At 38.7% G+C, this 11,005-nt stretch overlaps 1 protein-coding gene across 1 annotated transcript; it reads left to right on the top strand.

The window, feature by feature from the left end:
* Positions 1-4,117: 4,117 nt before the first annotated feature.
* On the top strand, positions 4,118-9,434 carry LOC4345842 (glucose-6-phosphate isomerase 1, chloroplastic). Its single transcript, XM_015792779.3, has 14 exons — positions 4,118-4,735; positions 5,261-5,383; positions 5,884-5,982; positions 6,066-6,149; positions 6,680-6,823; positions 6,927-6,992; positions 7,121-7,189; positions 7,360-7,443; positions 7,608-7,660; positions 7,761-7,899; positions 7,994-8,150; positions 8,242-8,320; positions 8,943-9,009; positions 9,099-9,434. Exons 1-14 carry the CDS (start codon positions 4,190-4,192, stop codon positions 9,234-9,236), a joined length of 1,848 nt encoding a protein of 615 aa, XP_015648265.1. The 5' UTR covers positions 4,118-4,189; the 3' UTR covers positions 9,237-9,434.
* The last annotated feature ends 1,571 nt before the right edge of the window (positions 9,435-11,005 follow it).

The raw sequence follows: 11,005 nt of genomic DNA, 5'->3' as shown, positions 1-11,005 counted from the left end.
TAAACGCAGCTTTAGTTTACATGTCCAACTTTAATCATAGATCAACACAGATGCAAATCTCCCATGCCTTCGTGTGTGTGATGAATTTTGTGTCAACAGAAACGTAAATTCCTAGCCTTACTATTTTTTTTAATTAAAAGAGCAATTACATTGTAGAATATTCGTGGGCACTATAATTTAAACTATTGGGTTCAACACCAATTGTGCTTTGCATACCTCAAAACAGTTGTTGAATATGTGATTTTTGTGGGAAATATAATTGCATGTGCATGTTTCGACATATTTCAGTTGAATTCTATACACTTTAAAGGTCAATACCTTCTGAAATATCTAAAGTGGGTGCATAAAAATTATTTTTTAGATATTAATCAAAAAAATACTTTTATAATATAATAGTAGTTTTTTTTAAAAAATGTTTCTTATAGCACAATCTTTGTATTATTATAGTTGTATAGTAATATCCGAAAGACTATATTTTATAGAGAGCTGCTCTCTCTCTCTATACGCGCGCACACACACCCACAACATCCGCCATATCTAGCTTAGCTTGCGTGTCGCCGCCCTCCGCGCTGAGACTCCCTATGCAAGCTCTCATCCATCCATCGAGATGTCGCCTAGCTTATTAGCAAACTGATTTGTTGCATTGCATGGCCACTTGCAGTAACGATATTGTTGGAGTATATGGATGATCAGGCCTTGTTAGTCGCGTTGTTTCTTGATTCATTTGTCCAGGATCAATTTAATTCATTCATGTTGGTTGCCAACTTGGCCAGGACCAATCAATCTCCCAATGATGCTAAGAATATGAGAGGCTGACCGTATCAGGCTATCACCACCCTGGGCCTCCTTTGATTGATCGTAGTATTAGGGCCCGTTTGAAACCTTATATATCGAATAGAAGTAGCATACTGGTCACTTAGAAGTAGTCTAATTAATTAAATATTAACAACTATATATTTGAAAAATGAATTTATTTTTTAAAAAACTTGTATATATATAGTAAATTTCTGCACAAAACGAAAACGTATTAATTAGCTGTTCGGGAAGCGCTGATGGAAAACAACTAATTTATAGTTTGGAGTTAAAAGGGCTTGATTGGATTGATGCCAATATTTGTTCTAACAAATTCTTGACAATTTCAATAGTGTCTCATGCATGTTTAGTTTTCTATCAATTTTTTACCCGCGGTAAATTTGGTAGTCCCAAAACTCATATTGGTATGGTAAGAATTGACTTCAAACCCAGCAAGCTCAAAGTTTACAACTCAGTATTAGTATTGTCAGGCAAATGGTGCAGACGGATCTGGCTATCATTGGATTTGGCTCCTTAATCCCCACTTAATTGAGCAGAACGAATATAATCCATCTCCATATGCACTAGAGCGCCTTCCAGCAGGCAACTAGCCAAGCTTAGGGAGCGTTCGGCAGGAGGAGTTTGTCAGTTAGTTTGTTTCATTTTCCGTGCGCACGCTTCCCGAACTACTAACGGTGTGTTTTTTGTAAAAATTTTCTATATGAAAGTTGCTTTAAAAAATCATATTAATCTATTTTTGAAGTTTAAAATAGTTTATACTCAATTAATCATATACTAATAGCTCACCTCGTTTTACGTATCTTCCCAATCTTCTCTTTTTCCCTCCTCTCAAACTCACCCTTACTCTCCACTTTGTCTTGTGTGTTTCCTAATTAATCTTTTGCTTCCAATTCACCAGTTATGTCAGAAAAGAAAACTACAGCAAACGATCATAATGAGAATGAGAAGCTGTCCTTGTACTCTTCCGGCATCAGTTAAGCGTGTACCGGTGTACGTAGCAACCGTGCAGTTTTCTTTGTCAGAGTACTGCTTCAGGGACTGTGCCGTACTACCATCCGATAGGCCGGCAGGTTACACATTGGATCAATACATCTAGGACTAGTAGGAGATTAGCTTAACTTAGCTCACGGTTTATAAGTACTACACTACTACTAGTCCTAAACTTCCTCGCGGCTAAAGAGCTGGATGGAACCAGTACAGTACTTGGAGAGAGTCACAAGGACAGTTGCATGTACAATCAGAAGAGATTGTCTGAAACATGTTGCATCTAAACACAACGGGCCTGTGTTTAGATCTTTGTAATGGTAAGATCTAGCATTAATTATTCAAAAGAACTATTGTTTTGGGTTGTCGAAAGAATTGGTATCGTCAAATTTTTGGTAAAAAATGATTGTTTGGGATGCAGCAAAATTTTTGGTATATGTATAGCCTCTTGTTTATCACTCTAGCTAGCATCTTGAACATGCTGGTTTTTCTAGAAAGCAAATGAACATGTTAGTCCATTAGCATGGCCAATTTTTTTGGCATGGTGAGAAAGGGCAATGAACCAAACAAGTGGGTGCATGAAGCAAAATCTCTCCACATAATGAGTTTATATCTTCCATTTTTTTAAAAAAAAATAAAATTAAAAATCCAACCTCTACATCCAATAATATTAAGATTTTAAGGTTGAGTCCAACTCTGCAAACCGGGATATGCATATATTTTGATCCTCGTAGCCCAGAACATTGATACAATAAATCCTCAAACCCTAAGGCTGTGTTCGTGGATCATGGTTGGGAACCTTACCCTCCCGCACGGAAAACAGAGCAGTCCATTAGCGCATGATTAATTAAGTATTAGCTTTTTTTTTCAAAAATAGATCAATATGATTTTTTTAAACAACTTTCGTATAGAAACTTTTTAAAAAAAATACACCGTTTAGTAGTTTAAAAAGCGTGCGCGCGGAAAACGAGGGAAAATGGTTGGGAACCCTCCTAAACGAACTCAGCCTTAAGCCTTCGATTTTACCTACGTCACATGATATGTGATCCCTATTGAACGAGTTTGTGTAATAAGTGATTGTAACTCTTGTTAGCAAAAAAAAAACGGATTTATTCCATTATTTTAAAAAAAAGGCACTATGAGAAACGAATCCTATAACGATTTTGCTAAAAATCTGGCGACAAATTTTTGGCTCGAAATCACTCGGATTTACTATCCTTGTGGATTAGTCTGTGCATGATTTAATTAGCGGCTATGATGTGTTTCCTTCCCACGCACGCATGAGGCCAGCAACATCTAACTTGGCACATAATTGATGAGTACATACATTGCACGTCGTTGCGGCTAGGTGAAGAGATTGAAGAAATAAAATATAAAGTTACAGATCTATATAACTAAAATTACATTCGTAAATTCAGTTGATATGACATGTAAGTGCACTATAATTTTGATAAAAATGTTGTATAAGTAAATATATACTTGTTATTTCCTTTAAAATATAAAATTACAATCCTATATAACTAAAATTATATTTGTAAGTTTAGTTGATATGACATGTAAGTGTACAGTTACACTGTAACTACACTATAGTTACAATAACTATAGTGTAGTTACAATGTAACTATAGTGTAATTACACGGTAACTTTTAGTAGATGGGTTGGTGATATATTTTTTTCAATATAAAGATCTAACAAATAAAATATATGCAATATATATAATTAATATATGTTGATACATGTATAGACTCTTCTAATCAAGTGATCAAATGAGCCTAATCCAACTAATCTAAAATCTGTGTGATTTGCACCCAAAAATCTGTCGTGTGATGGATAGCTAGTCCCACGAAGGGTAAAAAAGCCCATAAAGATTCCGTCACTCGGAATCTTCAATCTTGGACACGTGAGCTGGGCTTCTGGGCCGTACGGACGGCCTGTAAGCTCCGTCACGGACAAGTGGGCCCCATTAGCAGCTTCCATCTCGCGAGGCTTACCTCTCCGGCCAGTTTGGTCGGAGGGAGTTTGTAGGAGGGAGTGAGAGTGAGAGTTCAGAGGGACGAGACTATTAAGTGTTTTGTTTGGTTAGAAGACATGTTAATTTTGGTGGGATAGAGATGAAGAATTGATGAAGGACCTTTTTAATACCAAGGTAGGGGCAGATAATTGGGAGTGAATGCCTCCTTTATTTTATTTTGTCTAAGCAAATCTCAGCCATCCGTTTTTATTAAAGACCTAATCTCCAACTAAACTCCCTAGCAATGTCCATCTTCTCTACCAAACTAAATATTAGGATTAAAAATCAAATTATCACCTTAATCTCATCATCAATTCTGTCGTAAACTCCCAGTCCCCTTCCAACTCCCAACTCCCAAAGCCACACGCTCCAACTCCGGCGATGGCTTCCATCTCCGGCGCGGCGGCGGCGGCGCCCTCCTCCTCCGGGGCGTCGTGCGGCCTCCGCCTCCGGCGAGACCACCTCCCGCGCTCCTCCCACTTCCGCCTCGCCCGTCCCAGCTCCATCACCGACGTCTCCCGCTCCTGCTCGTCGTCGTCATCCTCTCCTCCCCGCTCGCTCAGCTCCAAGCAGTCGGGCCACGCCGACGTCCTCGCCCATGGCGCGGTGGACAAGGACCCCATCAGGCTGTGGAACCGCTACGTGGAGTGGCTGTACCAGCACAAGCAGCTGGGGCTGTTCGTCGACGTGAGCCGGATCGGGTTCACCGAGGAGTTCCTGCGGCGGATGGAGGCGCCCATGGGGCGGGCGTTCGCGGCGATGCGGGAGCTCGAGAAGGGCGCCATCGCCAACCCCGACGAGGGCCGGATGGTCGGCCACTACTGGCTGCGCAACCCGGCCCTCGCCCCCAACTCCTTCCTCCGCGACAAAATCGAGACCACGCTCGAACGCATCCTCGCGTTCGCCAGCGACGTCATCTCCGCCAAGGTGAGCTTCCACTCGCTTGAGGGATAGTCCGTTTTCAATTTTACGGATAGCAATGATCGATTTGTGTGTATTGTGAATTGTGATAAGGCATGGAATAGGTCATAGGGATAGGCTGCTTCTCGGGGTTAATATTAATTAATTTAATAATTTGACCTGTTAGCATTGTAGTCAAGCAGATTATTGGCCGGATTATTGTAGTGGATTATATACACGATTATGGATATAAATTAAGTATTCTAATAAATAAACTTGATGAATTTACCTTACAACAAGAGAACTAAACAATGCAGTAGAAGAAACAATTTCCGTGACAATAATCCAGTGAAGTGGCTGAAAAGAGCAGGGCCTTAGTGGTGTTAAGTTCTGGTTCTATGTGGGATAACAGAGCATCCAAACAACTTAGTGGTGTATTACTTGTCGTAACAATACAATATTGTATCATTAGCACATTGCATCTTTTGTAGGTACGTTTTATGTCCTGTGTCAACTTATCATGCTACTTTTGTGATGGTTTACTTAATGCAGATAAGACCTCCATCCTCCCCTGCTGGCCGATTTACTCAAATACTTTCTATAGGAATTGGTGGTTCATCTTTGGGGCCACAATTTGTTGCGGAGGCACTTGCTCCAGATAACCCTCCTCTGATGGTATTTCCTATTCCTGTAAACTGTACCATCTGCCATACATTTTCTTCTCATTTACTTTGTCTATATAGTTACTAGGATCCATTCCTTGCTGAAGTAATAGGTCCAAGAGTATTCAGGGCCCATCGAAGAGATTCCAAATTCAATAGAGAATTCAGTTTTATGAATACCACAAAGAAAATATGAACAGTCTTTGCTTTCTACACCATCATATCTATCTACTACAAAGGCCCATTTGAGCTAGGAACTTTTGTTTTGTGTAACATTACTTTTGCCTTGAAATAATCTATCATTTGTGTCTGATCCAAGTTGAAATTCAAATCCTTCAATAGGGACTTTAAGCTGTAGAGTAGGCTGAGTAGCTTACTTGCTTATGGACTTTATTTACCCATAAGTAAAGTGAGCTCGTTTGCAATGTAATGTATTGTTAAAATGTCTTCTGCAGCTCAAAGTACTGTGTGTGTGAAGTGTGATCTACCTTATCTTTCTGATGGCTGTGTCAGATAAGATTTATCGACAACACCGATCCAGCTGGAATTGACCATCAGATTGCACAGCTAGGACCAGAACTTGCATCAACTCTTGTGATTGTAATATCAAAGGTACATCATGCACACCCTAATTATCTGTTTTTTTTTCTACTTCATGGCTAATCTGATATATCTTATTTTTTTCGTACTTCTAGAGTGGAGGCACACCTGAAACACGAAATGGTCTATTAGAAGTACAAAAGGCCTTCCGAGATGCTGGACTAGAATTCTCGAAACAGGTTGTGACCTAAGGTTCTTTTTTGTCCTTCTATGCTTTCTTTCTCTTCGGTATCAAATACTGTATGTTGCTCTGTACGAGACTGTGGGTGTGAAAGTTTCATTCTCAGTTTACCGTCTGTCACGTAGTACTTTGTTTCTAAACGAAAAAAGTAGTCTCCTGCAATATCCCTTCTTTTGATGATTTGATCACTGTAATATTATGCTTTACTAAATGTTGTCTTAGTGTTCTTCTCCCAATCATAGTACTTGAGCCATAACATAGATAGCCAGATTTTAATTTATTTTTTTATGTATCCATTATGCTAATTAGAAACCTTTTCCAATGGTGACCTGACATTCTTTTACAAGGATGGTGACCAAACATTGATCAGATAATTGCTTACTGTATATTATCATAGGTTCCTGTGATTCTACCAAACAAAATAAGAATCATAGGTCCCTGTGAATTTTATTATTTTCTTCTAATCGTGGATGCACGTGTTTGATCCATGATTAAATTTGATATAATGTAGGACCAGCTATTTTGCAGGGTGTTGCAATTACTCAAGAGAATTCTTTATTAGATAACACTGCCAGAATAGAGGGGTGGTTAGCTAGATTTCCCATGTTTGACTGGGTTGGTGGTAGAACATCAGAAATGTCAGCTGTTGGTTTACTGCCAGCAGCATTACAGGTCAGTGCCTCACATTTGCATGTTCTGTTGTCTGTTGAGGAGAAAAATATTTCCATGGACTTCCAATGTTGCAACTGATAAGAGACTTATTACAACTTACAAGGGTATTGACATCAAGGAAATGCTAGTTGGTGCTGCACAAATGGATGAGGAAACTAGGAATACTGAGGTATGAATTTTTTTTTTAAAGGGAATACTGGAAGTATGATTTGTTTGAACATATAAAATACAAGTTAAATAGTCAATGCCACTCCTGTAACTAAATATATATATGATTATGATGTTTTACGTGTCCAGATTAAGGAAAATCCAGCAGCCTTGCTTGCATTGTGTTGGTATTGGGCATCGGATGGAATAGGCAGTAAGGTTAGTAGTTTTCAACTTGATCAGTTATTATGGCTTATTCGCTGTTCCTTCCAAGTTTCCTTCCATGTCCATGCATCTGTATGCATTGTGACTGCTTGTGTGTTTTGGCTTATCCTTAGTCTTTACGATACTAATTGCTGTTCTTGGATATGGCTGTATTGCCATACAAGGATAGCCTGCTTCTTTTGAGTAGATACTTGCAACAACTTGTCATGGAATCTCTTGGAAAAGAATTTGACCTTGATGGAAATCGGGTATGCATTATTCCTTTTTCTTCTCATAGCTTATATTATCAGTCATGTCGAGGTCTTTATTCAAAGGGGGGCCTTTTCCCTATTCATGTGGAAAATGTACAGATTTCTGTAAAAAGTTATACTATGTCCTAAACAGGCCTTTAACATATGATAGTGTAATGCAGGTTAATCAGGGACTAACTGTTTATGGTAACAAAGGAAGCACAGACCAGCATGCGTAAGTTTACATCTTTACAATCTTCTCATCTTCTGTGTCAGTTACTTTCCTATATATAGATTAGAAAAATGCATGACCAATGATTTATCTCTGATTTCAGCTACATTCAGCAGCTGAGAGAAGGTGTGCACAACTTCTTTGTTACTTTTATTGAAGTTTTGCGCGATAGGCCTCCTGGTCATGAGTGGGAGCTTGAACCAAGTGTTACATGTGGGGACTACTTGTTTGGAATGCTACATGTAATTTTCCAGATCTGATATAGAAATATGAAGTGAGATTTGACATGATACCAATTACATAAAACTGATGATGAAACAAAGTTAATTTTTGTAGGGAACTCGTTCAGCTCTTTATGCAAATGACCGCGAATCTATTACAGTCACTGTCCAAGAAGTAAACCCTAGAGCTGTTGGAGCACTTGTTGCACTCTATGAGCGTGCTGTCGGTCTTTATGCTTATTTAATCAACATCAATGCCTATCATCAACCTGGTTTGACTCTCTCGTAATTTTTTAAATTTTCTCAAGAATTGTTAAGAAAATTTGTTGCTATGATCTATGCAAATTATTATGCTTTGTACAGGTGTCGAAGCAGGGAAAAAGGCTGCTGGAGAGGTGTTGGCACTTCAGAAAAGGATCCTACTTGTTCTTAACGAAGCCAGGTATGGAACATCAATCTTCTTTTTTTTTTTTCTTCATGGGGGCAACATCAATGTTCTTGAACTGCATTCATTCCCTTTTCTTCTACTGTTTGATTTCATTGCAGTAATAACCACGCATTGTTTTTCTAGGTATGGCTATAGTCCAAAGAACTTGAAACAAAATCATATAGATGTGTTGACCTAAATTCTTGAACTACACCCACGTCCTTTTGGAATAAAATAGCCTGTTAAAAATGTTCTGGAGATGTTTGAGTACCTTGGTTAGCGGCAACCATTTAAAAAATGATATGTATATAGATTACAATAGCTGATCAGTTGACTCAAATAGTTGGAAGAGGTGACTGTGGGACCTTTTTTTTGCAGTAATATTTTTTTTTATAATTTAAATAAGAACAAAGTACTCCACAAAGAAAACATGAAACATATAGGCATCTCTTTGTCATGAACATATAACCGTTTCAATTCCTCTCCACATGGTTTCATGAGAAACAGATGCGGATATGCTATAAGATTGGTGAGAACCAAAGATATGATTTACGATAACATTTCTAGTCTCCAGTTTGTTGTGTTAATTTTGTACTAGGAGATCTTTCTGCTTATAGTCGAGTTTACTATCTTCCAGCTGCAAGGACCCTGCTGAGCCATTGACACTGGATCAAATTGCAGATCGCTGCCACTGTCCTGAAGAGGTAACCCGTAATCCATGCTCTTTTCTCGTATCACTGGTAAAAACATCAATGGATTGACGCACTAACTCCTTTCCTTGATGCAACCTTAGATCGAAATGATATACAAAATAATCCAACACATGGCTGCAAACGATAGAGCTCTTATTGCAGAAGGCAACTGCGGGTCACCAAGAAGCATCAAGGTCTACCTTGGAGAATGCAACGTGGATGATGATATGAATTCTTAATTTCATCATCGTTTTCTTTTCACCTTTTTGGTGAACTTGAGTGATCTTTTTGAACTATAAGGGAAAATGATGCTACTTGCTGATGTGTATTCCTACAAACTATAGGTCTACTCTCTTGTATAATATTTTTCCTAGCTCTACTCCATTTGTGATAGCAGGATCGGATTAATGCAACTATATTTAGCTTGCATGGTACTACTTCCGTCTCAAAATATAGTTACCTAATACTACGAATTTAAACAAATCTCACAAGTGTCAACCACATACCGATTTGTAAAGTAAGTGCTTCCACAAAGTTTAGCATCTCTGTTTGTCATGGCTATGTACTACTTCCGTATTAAAATATAGTTACCTGGTACTATGAATTTGAACAAATCTCACAAGTGTCAGCCATGTAGCGATTTGTAACTTGTAAGTGCTTCCACAAAGTTCAGTATCTCTGTTTGTCATGGCTATGTACTACTTCTTGTTCATCTAAATTTGATAAGGGCCTAAGGGGACAGTGGAACAAAAGATAACAGAGACATGGCTCATCGCATGTGCGTGACATGTTCAGAAGGAATGACACCCAAAAATAAAAATGGATGCAATGAATTCGGCACATAGGCAACATGCCAACTGCGCAATGATGAGAGCGCGTTTGGTCGCTGATTGCGATCAGAATTGACGAGTAAATAACGCACAATGTTCATTGAACTAGTATGATTAATGATTTAACTTCCCACAGGTTCGGGGAACTGAGCTGAAACATCACTAATACTCGTGTTAGTCGTGTCCCTTTGGCTCATCTAGAGGCATGGAGCCATGGACTGATGGATTGCTACGTACCCATACATGAACGAAAAGCCAAGCATGACTGCTTCCAGTTCCAGCTTTGCCTATCAATACACGCATAGCATCAAAATTATCTGTTTTCATAAACTACTGTCATGGCCTATGAGCATTTAGTCATGGGGCATGCTGGCATGGTGATGTGTATCCCACAGAAAGTCGCTTATCTGCCCCCTTCCAAAGTCCAAACATCTGTATTCAAGGTAGCTTGGGTGTAGTTTTCTGTCCTATGTCATCAAAAAGGTCAAATGAATGGGTGCATCAAAAATGTCAAATGAAGGGGAAACATTTCTGTCCTATAGCATCTATCAGGAGTTAAATTTTAATACCAACGATTTTTATATCACACGGTTAACTTTAAACAAAAAAATTGGTAAGATTGTGAATTTATCCTAGGACTCCCGAGCTCGTTCTAAAAGGAGGCCATGCATAACTCCATCCACCATGTGTTTGAATCCTAGTGTTCGTAAATGTTACGCATATGCGGATGCGCTTTCAAATTTTAGTGATGCTATTGATTTGTCGCTAATATGTATTTAACATATTAGAAAAACGTTTTCATGGGGTATATGAATATAATATACTTGTAGTATGTGCCTTTCTAGTAATGCTTTAAAATAAATGTCCCGCTTCCCAGACGGGTCTTCGAGGAACCATGCACTGATCTCAAAGCGTATGGAACATAGAAGAAAATTGTTATGCGTACGACCTGTCTAACTTACATACAACTAAAGTTGATCAATGGTTGTAAATGGTTGCAGTGCATATAAACATGTTCTTCTTTAATTATTTATAATTATATTTATCTAGTTGAATATGAGTTGTATAACTGAAACGTCATACGTATAGCAGGACTCAACATAGAAATACGGCACGTAGCACTAGCACATTAGAGCATGTTTCCAGTTCCAGTTGGTGGTGTGGTTACTGGTCAAAAG

Source organism: Oryza sativa, chromosome 8 (assembly GCF_034140825.1).
Source record: "Oryza sativa Japonica Group chromosome 8, ASM3414082v1".
NCBI classification, from domain to species: domain Eukaryota; kingdom Viridiplantae; phylum Streptophyta; class Magnoliopsida; order Poales; family Poaceae; genus Oryza; species Oryza sativa.
Note: the sequence above shows the minus strand (reverse complement) of the source record. Positions and strands in the feature narration are given on the sequence as shown.

What these genes read in the sequence shown, in the direction of transcription:
- LOC4345842 (XM_015792779.3), top strand. Translation starts at nt 4,190, where the DNA reads ATGGCTTCCATCTCCGGCGCGGCGGCGGCGGCGCCCTCCTCCTCCGGG. An exon ending in TTGACCTTGATGGAAATCGG is followed by an intron (nt 7,444 to 7,607) that starts GTATGCATTATT and finishes AGTGTAATGCAG; the next exon opens with GTTAATCAGGGACTAACTGT. An exon ending in GCTGCCACTGTCCTGAAGAG is followed by an intron (nt 9,010 to 9,098) that starts GTAACCCGTAAT and finishes ATGCAACCTTAG; the next exon opens with ATCGAAATGATATACAAAAT.